Here is a 17,124-nt window from a genome sequence, read left to right as displayed (position 1 = left end):
GTGCTGTCAGAAATGTGCGGCTGCCGATGGCAGAGAGCCCCGGCGGCAGGCGGCCGCTGTGCCAGCCCGGTCGGAGCTGCCCGGCCCGGCCCGGAGCTGCCCGGCTCGGAGCTGCCCGGCTCGGAGCTGCCCGGCTCGGAGCTGCCCGGCTCGGAGCTGCCCGGCTCGGAGCTGCCCGGCTCGGAGCTGCCCGGCCCGGCCCGGCTCCTGCCGGGGCCCCGCACGCCGGCTCTGCCCGGTGGGGAGCTGCCCGCGGGAGCCGGCTCTCCAGACCGCACGCGGCTGCTCTAACACGCGTCTTCGGCATTGCTCCGTGGCTTTGGCGTGAAGAGAAAGGATTCGGCTGCTGCGTTCAGGGCAGCGTGTGCTTCAGCACGGGCTGCGAGCGGGCTCGTGGTGCCACAGAACGCTCCGAACGCAGTGAGGCTGGGCAGAGGCGGCTCCGAGCTAGGCCCGGCGTCTCAGAGAGGCCGTGACAGGAGATGCTGGGAAAAGCTACGGAAACAGTGGAGGAGGCGGAGGAAATGCTTACTGAGGAGAGCTTCCAGGCCGCGGCCCTGGCTCAGAGGTGAGCGTGTGCAGGAGACTGGCACAGCAGTGAGGCGGCTCCGGAGCAGGTGCCAGGTGAGGTGAGCACTGAGCGGCCCTTCCCCGGCTGCGACCGGAGCTTTGGGGCCGTGCCTGGAGCAGAGACCCTTCCCCTGCTGCGGCACAGACCCTTCCCTTCCCCCGACCCTTCCCCCGACCCTTCCCCGGCTGCCGCGGGCGGGTCCGGCCGTGGCGCAGCGGCACCTGCAGGGTCGGCGGCGGCCGCGGGGCGGCGCTGTGGGGCGGGGCGGAGCTGTGCCCGCACCGCCCCCGCCCGGTCCCGTTCCCATTCCCGTTCTCGTTGCCGGTCCCGGTCCCGGACTATCTCCGCAGCCCAGGATCCGCTTTCTCGGACCGGTTTCCCGTCGCTCGGGCTCTCGCGCCGTGCCGCCCCCCGTCCCCGCGAGGCTGCTGCAGAACGCGTGGCTCCGGTCGCCGCGGCTGCCCGGCTGTGCTGCGTGCGCAGAGGGGCGGGACGCAGCGCCGGGGACGCGGCTGCGGTCCTTTGTGCGGCTCCAGCAGCTGTGAAAGGCCGGGCAGGACAGCAGGGACCTCTCGCCTTGGGAAGCAAGCCGTATGCCCCTCCTGATGTCTCACTGGAGCGCAGTCCTGCAGCCAGCCTTGAGAAGGCTTCACAGGAGACAAGAAAAAACCACTGAGATAGAAGTGTGTCGCAGGGGGTTAATGCCGTCACCTGACAAGCTCAGCTCCCTGAAGAACGCGGCCATCCGCGGCTGTGCGCGGGGTCACAGCCAGGCCGGCACAGCTGTCAGCTGCCAGGACCTGGAAGTGAGGAGCTGCATCTCACCAGGGGAAATAAACGGGTATTGCTCTGGCAGGTTTCAGAAAGAAACAAGCGTGGTGTTTCACAGCTTTTGCTCTCGGATGTGCGGAGCCAGGGCACAGCTGGGGCCAGAAGGCCCCTCCAGAGGTGCCCCAGCCAGCCCAGCTCTGGCACTGCAGCTGCCCGTGACTCCTCACACAGGTGCCACTGCAGGGCACAGCGCTGCACACACTGCTGTAGCCAGCTTGCACCAACGCAAGAATTTACTGAACTTCAAAGAACCAACTGGTACAAGCCACCCTGAACGTTCCCACAGGCCTTGAGTGCTGCTGTGCTGGCACAGCCAATGACTCGGGCAGCCGAGCAGGAGCTGGCCAGACCCCTGCGGCCTCTGTGGCATTCCCGGGGAGCAGAGAGGTGAGAGGAAGGCAGCTGCCGAGCCCCTGTGAGGGATGGCTGGTCCCCAGAGGGAAGCAGAGCGGTGGCTGGGTGTATCGTGGCAGCCCCAGCTCAGGCCCGGCACGCAGACATGGCATGGCAGCTCCTCCCAGGGAAAAGCCAGATAATCCTTGTTTGGTGTGAGTGGCGAGTTCCAACAGCCGGCAGAGCCCTGCTTTGCCCACATCACAGTGAACACAGCTTGTGTTTGGAAAGAACTTTATTTAAAATCAGCGATGACACAACTTCCCCGCCACAGCACACGAGTGTCCCAGCACAGGGTCCCCGTGCCCTGGGCGGCCCTGGCTCACACCAGTGATTCCATATGGAAATACAACGTGTACAAAAGATCTGCTCCTTCACGGCTAACAGGCAATTCATTTAGCTCAACCCATTTTGTTTTCTATTATTTCTAGTGTAACCAGACTTAAAATTTGTCTTCTAAGAAACCTGGAGAAATCTTCCTTTAGCAACTGTGTGCACCAGCAGAGCAATTCCCACCACCTTTGTCACCAGGCAGACAGCAGAGCCATCAGGAGTCAGGGCCATCAGCAGGGAAATATGATCAATAGCAGCATTTTCCATGTGATCTCAAATTACAGTCGTCTACAGAAGGAATTGTGATCACCAGTAGGGAAGCAGTTAAATACTGAATCCATTGTTAAAAGAAATCGAGTTGAAGGCAGGTTTTACCTTAAATAGGATTAAATATATATTGCAAGACACACCACACTCTGCAGGGGCTGCACATACAGAAGCAGAACTGTGGGCAGGGAGGCAGCGCGCCCCCCTCTCCACACCCAGTATTCCCACACAACATTGTCAAATTTAAAACTATCACCACTTGTTGAAAGTTGTCCAAGAAGTATTTACAGCACGGGCACGGCCGGGAGAGGTGTGAGGAGCCACAGGTCTGGCCACGGTGCTCCCGCAGTCCATGGAGCTGCCGCAGCGGGTCCTGCCGGAGCAGCTCTGCCCGGCCGTGCCAGCTCCTCACCACCCCAGAGCCCTGCACAGAGAAGCGTTTTGCGTGGATTGGGACAAAGCTGCAGGCGGTGCCGTGGTGTGGGGACGGCGAGCACTGCCACATGCTGCAGTGGGCCCGCCCTGCCCTGCACACACGGAGGATGCAGGGAGGCTCCTCGGGAACATGCTGCACAGTCGGGCTCCAGCCTCCACAGGAATCCTGGCTTCCAGCGTCAAATGGAACCGTTTCCAGCTACACAGCGAGGGTGACACTGATCTGGGACCGTGTTTACAAGAGATGCCAGTTCCTATGGACCTACGTCGCGTATAGCTCCACGTACTACAGAGAGCAGGCCGGATCTTCAGCGAATAAGTAGGTCCACGATTGTAGATCAACAACAGACTTTTATTGCTTTATACATGTGGTGCTGTTCAAGGCACTGTGGCACGGGCTAGAAAACTCGGAATGACTGGTGAAGGGACCTGGAATGCGACACGGCCGGTGCCGCGGCGGCCGGGCCGGCGGGCCATGGCCAGCCCGGCCCTCACATGCCCATCCGGATGCTCTGGATGATCTGGAAGATGGCTGCAAGAGAGCGGAGAGGGGAGCGCTCGCGGCAGCGCCGGCAGCGGGCCCGCGCCCCGAGCCCCCGGAGCGGCAGAGCAACCGGGGCAGAGCCGGGCCCGGAGCGGCAGAGCCGCGTCCGAACCGGGCCCGGAGCGGCAGAACCGGGGCAGAGCCGGGTCCGAACCGGGCCCGGAACGGCAGAAGCGGGTCCGAACCGGGCCGGCAGCCGCCGCCGGGCCCGGCCGCCCGCGCGAGCCGCTCACCTGATCCGCAGACCACGAAGATGAAGAGCGCCAACAGCCAGGGCCCGACCGACGCCTTCTCCTCCGGGGCCGTTCTCTGCGAGCACAGCAGCGCCGTCAGCGCGGCCCGGCCCCGCCGCCCCCGCCCGCCCGGCCGCCCGCCCGGCCGCCCGCCCGGCCCCGCGCACCGAGGTCTTGGCGACGTTGCCGCGCTGGGTGATGTTCTTGCTGTGCTTCTCGTTGGCCATGCGGATGCGCTGCTTGGCCACCATGTCCGCGCTCGGCCCGGTCCGGCCCGGCCGCCGCTGCCGCGTCAGCACCGCGCGCGCCGCCCGCCGGGAGCGCGCCGGGCGCGGCCCCGCCCCCGCGGACGTGGCGCGCGCTGCGGCCGCCGCGCCGCCGCCGGAACCGGAACCGGAGCCGGAACCGGAACCGCCCCTCCGCCCGCGCCGCAAGATGGCGCCGCCCACGCCGCTGCTGGCAGGTGCGTCGACCCGAGCGGCGGCGGGGCCGGTGCGCGGGGGCGGCAGCGGAGTTAGGCAGCGCTGGCTCCGAGCCCCTCCGGTGCCCCTCCGGTGCCCGTCGGCGTCCGCCGCTCGTCCTCTCCTCAGCGCGCGCTGCCGCGGCGTGGCCAAGCCCGGCCCCGGTCGCGGAGTTCTTGACGGTGAAATGGCCAAGGCCGGCGCCGGTCCGGGCTCGGCGGGCCCCGTGCTCAGCGGCAGCCCAGAGCAGGGCCCGGTCGCGGCTCCGCCCGAGCAGGCGCCCCGCCGGGCCTCCCCCGCGGCTCTCGGGCCTGCCCTGCCGCGGGGCCGCGCTCCGGGCGCGTTCGGGGCCCGGCCGGCGCGGGGACAGCAGCTGCGGGCAGCCCGCGGGTCTGTGCAGCCCTGCTCGAGAGCCGCGCTCCTGCTCGGTGTGCGAGTGCCCGGCTCTGTCCCTGGCATAGGGGGTTTGCCCGGCTGTGTCCCTGGCATTAAAGATGTGCACTTTCTGTTCCTGGATTTGTAAGCTCTAAGCACGAATCTGTTTCCCTCGCTCGGGGCTGGGGGCTGCAGTTGTTCGGGGTACATTTTGGGCTGCTCGCTGCCTCTGTTTTAAGTTACGATCCTGATGGGAACATGAGGGGAGAGCTGAGAGAGAACGCGTTCCAGGCAGGGCTGCACAGCTCGGGGGTCACACTTCAGGTGCGTTGAAACGCTCTTTAGGGTCTCTCAGAGCTGTGGAGTTCACGAGCCCTGCAGAGTTGTATCTGGGCACGAGGAGAGCCGTTCTTGTGTGAGGCTGTGCCCCGGCTGTGGGTGCCCACCCTGGGGCACAGCCCTGCGGAGGGGCTGGGCTGGCGGCGCCAGGCCTGTGTCCCCTGGAACATCCTTACAGCAAGTATGGCAGGGAGTGTGCATGGCTGAGGGCTCACAAGTTAGGAAATCATCTGCTTCAGGCAATTTCCTGCTTTTGAAAGGCGCCGTTTGTTTCCTCTTGCAGTGAGAGGGTCCGAGGGGCTGTACATGGTGAATGGGCCCCCCAGCTTCACCGAGAGCGCGGCGTTCCAAAGGTACTGCTGCCACTAAAGAAATCATGTTCTGAGATTAGACTATGGAACTGAAAAATGGGTGCTGTAAGCGAGTTCGGAAAAGGGGTGGTTTGGAAGGTTTTGCATTGCTGAGGTCTGCCTGCCAGCTGGCAGTCCCTGAGCAGGTAGCAGGGACTGCTCTGTGGCACAAGGCTCCTCAGGGGCTCAGCAGGAAAGCTGTTGTGTTTGTTTTTGTTAGGAAAACCTTACCTACGGCGTAACGGGTACTCACATGCATTTCTTATTTCTTCAGGGATTCTGGAAAAAATTGCAAAGCTGTTGCTTTCAGCAAGGATGGCTCCCTCTTTGCCTGGTGCAATGGAGAAAAGTGGGTGCATTTTGTTATCTTAATGTTTAGCTTTTATGAAATGAAGGGAATCAGTCATGCCTCATTTACTCTTGTCAGTGTAAAGGCAATTGCTGTTAATGCAAGTGTTTGCATGTACACTTTAAATGGAGTTTATCAGGTTAAATATTTTGTGTTCTTTGCCTATTTACAATGCACCCATTCCCATGCAGTCCAGATATGCATTCTTGGTTTGGTTGTTTTTTTATTCATGGCTCCCAGTACCTGGTCTCTGGAATTAATCTATTAGCAGAGTCCATAATAATGAGTCCATACACCTTGTGAACATCACGAGGTTCCTTTTTTATAGATCAGGTGCATTATAGAGCTCTCTCTCTTATTTAGAGAACTATTTGTGTGTGTTGCAGACAAAAATATGTGTTATGTTTTGACCAGCGGTCACTTTTCTTGGTTTCTATCATGCTTGGGCGTCTGTTTTTAAATGTGCTCTTGGAAAAGTTTAGTAAAATCAAGAGGGGGGTGGGGAAAGCTCTTCAAATTTTGTTACATTGGCCAAATTTGGGGCAGATCTAGAAGAGTCAAATATTTGAACAATTCTCTCAGCATTAATTAATTATTGTAAGCATGTTTTATTGAAATAGTATCTTTTGGTTCCAGAGTCAATGTTGTTAATGTCACCAGAGCTGAGTTACTGCATTCCTTTGATTTCCCAAAGACAGTTTGCCTTGAATTCTCGCCAAAGAATAATGTTCTGGCCACGTGGCAGGGTTATGCAAGTGAGTATTGCACCAGCTGGGGAAGCTTTGTGCCAGCTGGGAGGCTTTGTGCAGGTCTTAATCCATGCCTGTGGCCTGTGCAGTGCGTTTGTTGGCTAAATGAGCAGTGCAGAAAGGTGCAGAAGGTTCTGTGGGCAGTCAGAGCACAGTGCAGGAGGGAGGGATGCCATTGTCAGAGCAGCAGAGAGGCGCTGGCCATGCTCACCCATGCTCTGTCAGCATGCTCACAGATACTCTGTCAGTCAGTCTTGGTTCCTGAGCCTTGGGAAGTGGTGCAGTGTGCCCTGCTGGCAGCATGTGTCCTTGGGTGGGCAGGGCACATGGTATGCTGTTCTGGAGCAGTTGTGACTGGAATGTTCTCCCTGAGCTTTATCCCCTCCTCTGCCTCCCCGAGGGATTTGAGTTGCTGGGTCTAAGAGCTGCAGTCCTGTCTGAGCACAGACAGTGGGAATGCTGCCCTGGCAGGGAAGAGCTGGGCAAGGCCAGGCCTTCGGAGCTGGCCAGGCTGTGGGAGACTGGGAGCAGGGACAGGGTGTAGGATAAGAGAAGGCAGAACAAGCTGTCAGCTGTAAAGCACTGACAGCAGCAGGCAGGCTGCGCTAGCCAGGGTAAAGAGGACTGTGCAGAAAGTTCAAAAGCAGTGGAGCCATTTTGCATGCCTTGCAGAGAGAGCTGCGGCTGCCATGGAATGGACAAAATCACCTCATTCCTGTGAGAGCAAAACATTGGAGTGGACAACCTGCCTCCATTGTTTGCTGTGAGGATGGTTTTTGGTTTGGATTAAAAAGCTGTGCAGGTGTTGGTTGCAGCCTTGCAGTGGGGAGTAGAAGCCCTGCACCTCAGAATGTGAGTTCTTTCTGCAAACAGACTGAGCTTAATAGTTACAGCAATCAGCATTCATGGCTTTGGTCCCTCAGGGGCAGGAGTTGCATGCTTGCAAGAAGTTCATGCAGAACCATGATGTGGGATGTTGAGGTGAAGCAGATTGAAGCCTCAGATACCACTATGTTTTTTTGCAGCTGCTAAGGATGGCACAGCAGGGGTGCCCAACCTGCAGCTCCATGATCTGAGAACTGGAAAATGCTTAAAGTCTTTTGTGCAGAAAAAGATGCAGAACTGGTAAATAAGCCTTCCAGATGCTAATTGTTTACAAAGAAATGTGGGTTTCAAAGTCTGATCCAGGTAAATGGAGCTGTTAGTGTGGTGTTGGCTTTCAAAGCAGTGCCTGCTGCAAACTGAAAGCCAGAGTCTGTGTCTGTGAGTGTCTGTGTGTAGTTCATTGTAAATTCACTCTCACTTTGCACCACAGAGGAAAGCTGAGCAGACAATAACTTAAGTCCACTGGTATATTTTTGCTATGCAGATGTCATTTATCCACATTAAATGTATTGTGTTTGAACTTACTGGGTTCACAGTACAGGGGAAAGACAATCCTGGAGTGCTAATGACGAGCATAATTTTGTGTTTCTGACTTCTCCCTTAATGTGCAGGTGTCCTTGCTGGGCAGATGATGAAAGCATTTGTGCCAGAAATGTGAACAATGAAGTGCACTTCTTCGAAAACAACAACTTCAGTATGCGACTATTTCTCTACATTTCATTGCTTCTGTAAATGCTGCTTCTTTTGAGGGGTAGTTTTTGTTTTCAGGTTTTTCTTTGTTTCTTCATTTGCTTGCCTTTTATTTTAAATACTGCCCACGTTCTATTTCAGTTTGGAGTTCAGAATCATTATGCTTTAATGAAGTGTATTTTCATTTTCTTACTTATCTTTTCACTGACTGACATGACATGAAATGCATCTGATCCTCAATTTAAAAGTCTTGATTCTATATTGTTACTCATTTAATGAGATCCAGGAAGTTGTTTTGTAGAAAATGTGATCTGGGATTACTTCCTTGGGTTGTACATATTCTGTCAATAGACTGCTAAAAATGACTCATTAAAAAATTGGTGGCAAAAATGAAATAGTGAAGCCTGAAGATTTTTACCACGGAGATTTAATGTTGGTGGTAGAATATCTGGAGTCAATAGATGTTGAAAAGGGAATGGGGAAGAAAAAACCAGAAAGCTAAAAATTAATTAGAAGAAAAATGTAAAGGAATTAAACAAAACTGAGGGGAGAACAGCAACATGTGGTTTTAGTTTTGCATTCTTTGTTTTGTTTTAAAGCTGATAGAACTTAGGGCTACAAGAGATTGAGTTTCCTGAGAACTAGCCCTGCTGACGTTAACCAAGCTGTGGGAAGCATGGAATGTCAGCCTCAGCAGGACCTGCTGGCAGTGCACATTCCTGGCTGCAGTGGAGCTGTGGGGAGATGCTGTTTGTGGGAAGGGGCAGTGCTGGGCCCTGAGCAGGCCTGTTGGGAAGAGTTATCCCATGGAGTTGAGAGGGGAGAGCCCCTGCCTCTGTGTGGGGGCACCCGAAGGTGACTGAAGCCAGCACGGATAAGGCAAAGAAAATCTGCTTCAAACACCAGCTTCATTCACCTTGGCTTCAGAGGCTGCCTTTGCTTTTTGAACTTCCAAACACTAAGTGCTGGCTTTCAGGCATAGGCTTCATTCAAATTGTCTTTGTAGGTGAAATGGAAAAATAATGGTTGTTTGCCAGAAAAAGAGATCCTTTGTGATTGTCTTTACTGGTCTGTGTTACCCAGGATACAGCCCCATAGAAGGATGTGGTTAGGACATCCAGGTAACATGGTTTGTCATTAACATCAGACATCTGTGGCCTTTTTCTTGGCAGATACCATTGCAAACAAGCTGCATTTGCAGAAGGTCAGTGATTTCGTGTTGTCCCCAGGAGCACAGCCAACCAAGGTACTTCTGATCCTGCTTCCAATCTTATTTTTGGTTTTCTTAAAAAAGCTCCACTGTGATTTTAGTACAATGTGCTGGTGGTAACTATGCCCTGTGCTAGCAAGGCTTTAACCTGCAGTGAAATCTCGTGGCTGTTTCAGGTTGCTGTTTATGTCCCAGGCAGCAAAGGTGCTCCGTCCTTTGTCAGGCTCTACCAGTACCCCAACTTTGGAGGCCCTCAGTCAGCACTAGCCAACAAAAGCTTCTTTAAAGCTGACAAGGTGACAATGCTATGGAACAAAAAAGGTATAGCAGCTGTGTACTGAGACTTCTCTATTGTGCTCATTTTGGATTTAATTACTTAGTTTACTGTGTGGGGTTTGTGTTTAGTTTGCATATGTTGATGAATCCTGAGGGCAGCCATTAATGCTTTGCTGAGGTGCATTTCTGCACATCCTGGTGTACTCAGCATTTAGCCTGTGACTTTCATCATTTTTGTGTTGTACTTGAAAATATTCTATATGTGCTGGTAAGTTTTTCAGTTGAATGACAAATTCCTATATAATTTTGCATTCTGCGTCAATAATATAATTGGATTGTAAACATAACAACAGTTCATGTCATGATATGATCTTGATCTGTAGAATTATCTGTATGCATACATACATACATACATAAAAACTGGGGTGAGATGACAGGCCTCTGTGCTTTGTTGTTAGTTAGCAATGAGTGGTTTCAGAGTGATTTTGTACAAATAATTTTACTTCAACCCACATAGTTTAGAATACATACATACATACATGTAGAAACATACATGTAGAAACCATGCTTGGGGACTGTGAGAGACAGCAAAGATTGTTGTGTCAAGACATTTCAGGGTGCATGTATCTGGGGGAAGGGGCAGGTTGGGCCTTGCCCTGATGAGACAGTGCCCTGCTCTGCACCCCCCACAGCTTTGGATAACAGATGTGCATACAGAATATGTTGAAGGTATGTTTCAGTCAAGGGTTGATCGAGGTGTTTCGTTTCTGCAGTAGTTTAATTTTTTTTCATTTTTAATTAAAAAAAAAAAATTAAAAGTTTAATTTTTTAGCTACAAAGGATGTTCACTTGCTTGTGATCTAACAGTGCATGCATAGACTGAGCTGACGTTTTCCACCTGAGAATGGAAGACATTCGGTGCTTTTGTGTTAGCATTTAGGAAAAACCCAGTTCAAAAGAGAATTACACCAGCCCTGCCCCACAAGCAGCCAGTGGGAACTCCTAGCGGAGCTGGCTTTGCTTTGTCTGGTGCTGCGGTGTCCAGCAGCTGTGCTGCACTGACTGTGTCTGTTCCCAGCCACGGCCGTGCTGGTGGTTGCCAGCACCGAGGTGGACAAGAGCGGCGCCTCGTACTACGGCGAGCAGACCCTGCACTACGTGGCGGCCAGCGGGGAGAGCGCCGTGGTGCAGCTGCGTGAGTACCCCGTGCTGCCCGCAGCCCTGGGCTGATCCTTGCAGCAAAGCCTGCACACAAAAAATCCTTCACCTTGTTCTGCTTTGGCTTTTGACCTCTGCAGGAAGGTGTTGCTTTTTTCTGGGTTGGTGTGGGGTTTTCTTCAGTAGCTGAATTTTCTTACCTCGGATAGGCTTACCATCTTAATGTCAGTAGCAGAGAGCAAACGCTTCCAGTTAAGACATGGTGATAGTTTGTTTGGGAAGGTGTTCAGGTACACAGGGAGGGAACTATGCTCGTTTACTGAAAAAACACCTGGACAGTGGAGCCAGGTTGATGTCAGAGAATCCATGACAGGCAGGAATGTGTGTCACCAAACACAATAGTCCTACGTGCACTTTAACACATGCAAGATACTGCCCTCAATGAGCCTGGGCAGAGTGAGAGTGAAATGTTTTAAAGTCCGTTGGAAAATAAAAATCCTTTATCTTGTATTGTAACACTGAAAGTATTTTAAGACATAAAAATGACATATTGGGGAGCAGCAGATGAATGTGCTTAATTCCAGTGACTAGCTGGAACTGGAAATCTATGTCTTAACTTCCCCTGTGGGGGTGCTTTTTCCTGCTGTCAAGCTCTTGCCATTGTGTGCAAACATCTGGCCCGTTTGGGATTGTAGAGGGCAGCTTGCTGGGAGCACTGAGGATGGGGTGACCTGGACTGCCTTTGCTGGAGGCACTGTGAATGTAACTTCCAAAGCAGTGCTGACTGGGAACATTTCTAGTTTGCCTTCTGCTGCAAAGCTGCTGGACATGTACTGTGCCCCATTTCCCCTTCATAGTAACTCCACTGGGGAAGGAGAATTTGGGTTATGACTCGGTATATAGAATCTCTTTGGGACCAGTTTTCCATCTTAACAGCACTACTTGTTTAACTACATACTTACTAAAATGTTCTTTATTTCTGCTGCATCTGTATTTAACAGGAAGTATTTTCATTTAGTTTAGCTATTCCTTTTCAAGGAAAAGCCCAAACTGATAAAAGCAAGTGGTGGGCACTTGAATGAGAGGTGCCTTATTCCCTGTGGAGTTAGATCTTTTTTGAAGTGCAGTTTTGAAGCTTTTCTCCACTATGGTATTTGCAGAGGGTTTTTCATTTTTGACTCAGATGTGGTGCTGCTGCAGACTCTGGCAGAGCTCTGAGGCCTGCATGGAGCTACCCTCATCTCTCCAGCTGCTGCTGTCACCAAATGTCATTTTCTGTCACCTCTGTAGCTGAGCTGTATTGGGTTAATGTCACTAAAAAGGTTTCAAAGGGGAACGCACAGTGTGATTGTACATCCTTGTTTCTAAAGATGAGACTTCATAGTGACAACAGGCATGGACCATTTAACTCAGTTTGAACATTTTGGGTCAACTTTGGATTTAAGGATTCAGTAATGCACTTGGCATTTATATGAACTATGGGTAAATATACCCAGATGATGAAAAGTTATAATGTGGTTTGTATTTACCTCTGGGTATTTCACCTGAGTTTTCATCACTAATTCATTATTCTTCAGTATCTGCTAATCTTCTAGCCCTCAGAATAACTTCTAACAGTAGCAAATTTTGATCATTACATGTAAAGTCATTTTTGTGTGCTCACTCACATTAAAATCTGACTTAAAAAATATTGTGCATGGGCATGGTCCGAAGATAACTCAGGTCACTATTGCTTACCTCTACAAAGCTGAACTACACAATATTTCTTAGATTAAAAGAAGATAAACTATTATCCAGCTGGTATAAAACTCCTGTTTTCACAGGTTTCCAGTGGAACAATTTGAGAACGTCCTGAGGTCATACTTGACGAAAAAAAAAAAAATGGAATTTTTTTACATGTCAAGCTATGCTTACTCTTAAAGTGTTGGTGCTGGCCCTACAGAGGTAATTTGGAATGACTGCAGTTATTGTTGCAAACTGTAACTAAAGTTATCAGAAGATACTAGGGTTTTTTTCCCTCTGTTGTTAGCAGAATTAATTTTCACTGTCAATAGTTAGAATACAGCATTTAGCAAAGCATGAAGACTCACTGTGGATTTTATTTTGGCTTGCTCTGAAAAAACGCAATCTCCCAACAGCTGCATGTTTTTCATTTTCCTTTAGCAAAAAATGGCCCTATTTACGACGTTGCCTGGAGCCCCAATTCTGTCGAGTTCTGCGCTGTGTATGGTTTCATGCCTGCCAAGGCCACGGTTTTTAACCTGAAATGTGACCCTGTGTTTGATTTTGGCACTGGGCCTCGCAACGCTGCCTACTATAGCCCCCACGGACACATCCTGGTGCTGGCAGGGTTCGGGAACCTCAGGGGACAGATGGAAGTGTGGGACGTTAAAAACTACAAGCTCATTTCCAAGCCGGTGGCCTCGGACTCCACGTACTTTGCGTGGTGTCCCGACGGGGAGCACATCGTGACGGCCACGTGCGCCCCGCGGCTGCGCGTCAGCAACGGCTTCAAGATCTGGCACTACACGGGCTCGGTGCTGCATGCCCACGAGGTGCCGGCGGACGAGGAGATGTGGCAGGTGTTCTGGCAGCCCTTCCTGGACGGCGTGTTCCCGGAGAGAGCCGTGCGCTACCAGGCGGTCCCCGGCCAGCTGCCGCGTGCCGAGCCCCGGCCCGCGCAGGCGTACAGACCTCCTGCCCTGAGGAACCGGCCCGCCACCAGCTCCAAGCTGGTGAGTAGCAGAGTCCTGCGGGAGCTGGCCGCTGCCCTCGTGTCTCTCTGGGGCTTGGCCTCACCCGTGTGGGAGGTTTTGAGGAGGAGCGCCAGAAGAGTAACCATGTTGGCAGCACTGGGGGTTTGGAGGGGTTTTGGTGGCGTTCTCTGGCACTTTGCTCACAGGTTGCAAGAATGTATGCTAGAAAGCTCTCATCTCTTTGGCCCAAATACTGTCATTTCACAAAGCGTTTACAAACTTTTGTAATGCTCTCTGCAACGTGCACTGAAACACTAAACTCCAAGTGTGGCTTGTGGTGAAATTGAGTGCTCTGGTTAGGACAGAAACCTCTGATCTGGGTGACTTGACTTGGCCAGTTCTGAACCTGGCCAGCCTGGGGCTTGAGTGGCCTCCCAACAGCCACTTTTTCTTGTTTTTTTTTTTTTAATAAGGTAAATGTACTTACTAGAAAGAGATTGGATCATTAGCAAGTCAGCTGCAGCTTAAACACATTTCTGTACAGTGATCTGCTTGTATAATTAGTTTCTTTCTGCAGGTTTCCAAAGTAGGCTAAGTAGCAACTAATTCCATGTAACAGCTGCACCCTTAGTATTTGAGTCCCAGAGGACTTTGATTTTGAGCCTGGTGCTTTTGCAGGAGACGCAGTCTGTGAGCAGTCTGTTAGCCATGCTGAGGGCTGCTGTCACAAACCATCCCTGAGCAGAGGGAGTAGGGAAAGGAGACAGTCAGTAAAATAATTCTGCTTACTTATATGGGCAAAAAGTCTTGTCAATTCATTAAAAAAATACAGTGCCACCGTTGAGAGTTATCTTAAAAACATTGAACAGCCCCCTGTCTCAGCCCCCACTGCCTCCCAAGAACTCCCCATCTCCCCTGCCAGCACTCAGCTTTCCTCTCTGCTCATCACGAGTTTGAGTTAGAAAGCTGTCAGCAACAGCGAAATGCCAAGCTTCAGTCGTTTTGTGCTAGGTTATTACTCTTGGATTTTTTTTCCTTCCTGAGATAGAAAACATAATGATTTTGTTTTGTTACTGGAAATCTATGAAATCATTAGGGCACAAAGGATAGTCCCATGCAAACTTGAGTGGATGAGTTTGAACCATTTTTACCCTTCTTGGGCTGTTCCAGGGATTGCATACTTTTTCCCCCACTTCCCTTCTTTCACTTTTCTTTTTTCTTTCTGGTTCATCTTTGCATATGATGTTGTCTTAGTAGATTATGGGGTTTCTGTGCCAACATGGACTATGGGGTTTTAACCATTTTGCATATCCTGCAGCATGAGGATGAGCCACCCCAGAACATGAAACCCCAGCTGGGAGGCTGTGATAAGCCACTGTCTAAAACAGCTCTCAAAAATCAGAGGAAACATGAAGCAAAGAAAGCAGCTAAACAGGTACTGCAAAAGTCTTTCCTAGGAGGATCATGTTAATTAGTTAATTAATTAATTAGCTTCCCCAAAGGGCAGTGGTCAGTCTTGGAGCAGTGGCTTGTGCACCGTGGCAGTGTGGGAAGGGCAGCAGGGAATAGCAGGTGCAGAGGGGTGGTTCAAAGGGAGCAGCTTTGCTGAGCTGCTGCGAATGTTAGCCAAAATCATTGTGGAGACAAAGTGATTCTGACTCCTCACATGCTGCAGAATGCCTTTTGGTTTTAGGTAGGAGGTAAGAACAGGTGGGTGCTTTGTGTTCCCAGCAGGTGTTTTTAGGACAGACCAGAGACAACCTGTCTGTCACTTCTGGATTTACTTTTCGTTGTCTAGGTAGATAAAAGTCAGCGTTTGGTATTAGCCTTCCAATTTCTACAAACCTCTGAAGCAATAGTTTCTTTAAATGCTATTTTTAAAAAATTCTAGCACTTGTTTTGAACCCTTTTGCTTCAGAGACAATGGCCCAGTCTGCTTTGTAAAATATTCATGTATGTGTTTGTCATATCACCCTTAAACTGATGTTTCCCTGTGCTATGTGTGGTTGGGATCTTGAGGAAGTAGAAATTAAACAAGAAACAGCATGTGAGCTGTTCCAGATAAGCTTTTGTCCATGGAAGGCATTTCAATGGATAATGCAGTACCTCAGAGTAAGTCATGCCCAGATTTTGGAGTACACCAACAAACTGGGGAAAGAAGGAATATTAAATGGTTCTTCTGAAGTGATTAAAGATGTTTTTATTCTCTTTGTAATCAAAGGTGTTTTCTAGATTGTGTTTATGTGTCTACAGGAGGCCAAAGCTGATGCACACCAAGGCCCTGCCCAGATCAAAACCCCACAGAATGCCCTGCAGAACACTGTGCCAGCCATGACCACGGGAGATCCTGAAGTGGACAAGAAGATAAAGAATTTGAAAAAGGTGTGAGGAGATTTTTTTTCTAACAGACAGTATTTCTCCAAGGACTGGTCTGTCAGGACCTAGTGCAAGTGTAAGGTGAGCTGGGTTCAGGAGGATCAGGAACCTTCACAGGAATGTCCCAAATCTGTACCCACCTCCCTTTGCCCTGCCAGCTGTGCAGCAGCGGAGGCCATCGTGTGCCAGGGTTCCTGGAGGCCCATCAGAGGTGGCAGAACAGGGAGGAGTTTTTAAGGCTGACCCCCAGGCTCTGGCCAGGAGTGCTGTGGAGGTGCAGCCCATCCCCAGCTGAGGGTCAGGGTGCACTGGCAGGTGTTGGTGCTCAGGCAGGAGCTCTGTGCCTTCTGTGGGTGTTGGGACCTGCATCTGCCAAGGGCACAGTGCCCTGTGGTTTGCCTTGTGGCATTAGTGCACAGTTTACTTCCAGTCTTGAGAATTTTTGCATTAAGTAATTCATTAAGTAATTCCAGAATAGAAATTGTTAAGTTCTGGTTAGAGAATCTTTCCAGTTTCTCTTGGCTGCCTCCTGCTGCTCATAGTCTCTGGATTAACTTTCCAAGCTTTTTGAGGAAAATGTGTGGGGAAGAGGGATGGTGATGGAGTAATTTCCAGTTTTGGATGTAGCCCTTCAGTGAGACAATGCCTGGTGTTTGTTTCAGAGATGAAGTACTGCTGCTCCTAGGTTCTGTTCTTGAAATAACTGCTCTTGAAAGAAACGTGTGTTAGGGTTGGGAAATTCTGGGTGAAGCATCTGGAGATGCTTAAGGCATTGTGCTTTCCATAGAGACCTACCTCCAGACACATCAGACACATCAGCAACTTCTAAGACTTTTTTTTCTGTTCTTGTTTCACCAATATTTTTTGTTTGTTTGTTTGTTTTCAGAAACTAAAGGCAATTGAGCAGTTAAAAGAGCAGGCAGCTGCTGGCAAACAGCTGGAGAAGAATCAGGTACGATTGAGATCTGTGCAGTTTATTCCAGGTTTATTTTATAATAAGCTACATCTATGACATTTTCTGCTCTAGGTGGAGAAGATTCAGAAAGAAGCTGCTCTCCTTAAAGAACTGGAAGACCTAGAACTGGGTGTTTAAATCTTCCTCAAGCAACAGTGTGGTGCTAACACAAAGTTGGTGCACAATAGTTTGTTAAACATGTCAGCAAACGACTAAGGTTTCAAAAGTCCACAGATTTTCTGCTCCTTTGCCTTTAAAAAAGAGTTTTCCTAAAGATGCGTGCACATGAAGCTGTAAGGAAGTGATGAGTATCCATCAGCCAATTGTGCTGTTCCAAGGAGAAATGTCCTCCTTTTCTGAGAACATCCTGTGTAAAGCAGTGTTTTCCCTTATTCGGGTGGGAGAGGGAAGGCGATAAAGACACGTGAAAGCTTTACTGTATTAAAGGAGGTGCGCTGTCTGTGCAGTGCCGGCTGTAGAGAACTTTATTAATAAAGAGATTTACCGACAGCGGCTGTGCGCGCGCCGTGTGACCGCCGGGGGGCGCTCGACCGCCGGGGGGCGCTCCGACCGCCGGGGGCGCGCCGGGCGGGCTCCGCCCGCGGCCCCGCCCCCGCCGCGCGCGTGACCGTGGCCGGCGGCGCGCGC

At 51.2% G+C, this 17,124-nt stretch overlaps 2 protein-coding genes across 6 annotated transcripts; one reads left to right on the top strand and one right to left on the bottom strand.

The window, feature by feature from the left end:
• Nucleotides 1-2,012: 2,012 nt before the first annotated feature.
• Nucleotides 2,013-3,931, bottom strand: SERP1 (stress associated endoplasmic reticulum protein 1). Its single transcript, XM_021544942.3, has 3 exons — nt 3,775-3,931; nt 3,608-3,683; nt 2,013-3,362 (listed from the first exon to the last, which is right to left on the bottom strand). Exons 1-3 carry the CDS (start codon nt 3,856-3,858, stop codon nt 3,322-3,324), a joined length of 201 nt encoding a protein of 66 aa, XP_021400617.1. The 5' UTR covers nt 3,859-3,931; the 3' UTR covers nt 2,013-3,321.
• Nucleotides 3,932-4,028: 97 nt separating this feature from the next.
• On the top strand, nt 4,029-16,986 carry EIF2A (eukaryotic translation initiation factor 2A). Of its 5 annotated transcripts, none has more exons than XM_021544941.3 (14): nt 4,029-4,070; nt 5,066-5,135; nt 5,407-5,481; nt 6,118-6,236; nt 7,256-7,355; nt 7,727-7,809; nt 8,978-9,051; nt 9,192-9,336; nt 10,370-10,486; nt 12,613-13,184; nt 14,464-14,580; nt 15,399-15,527; nt 16,408-16,473; nt 16,549-16,986. In XM_021544941.3, the coding sequence occupies exons 1-14, from the start codon at nt 4,043-4,045 to the stop codon at nt 16,612-16,614; spliced, it is 1,761 nt and encodes a 586-aa protein (XP_021400616.1). In that variant the 5' UTR covers nt 4,029-4,042; the 3' UTR covers nt 16,615-16,986. The 5 variants fall into 5 exon arrangements, with proteins under 5 accessions (XP_021400616.1, XP_085444228.1, XP_085444230.1 ...); XM_085588102.1 differs by having other exon boundaries at nt 4,029-4,250; XM_085588104.1 differs by lacking the exon at nt 6,118-6,236.
• The last annotated feature ends 138 nt before the right edge of the window (nt 16,987-17,124 follow it).

This window comes from Lonchura striata, chromosome 9 (genome assembly GCF_050655825.1).
Source record: "Lonchura striata isolate lonStrDom1 chromosome 9, ASM5065582v1, whole genome shotgun sequence".
Lineage (NCBI taxonomy): Eukaryota > Metazoa > Chordata > Aves > Passeriformes > Estrildidae > Lonchura > Lonchura striata.
The sequence above is the reverse complement of the archived record's forward strand: the minus strand, read 5'-3'. Positions and strand labels throughout refer to the sequence as shown.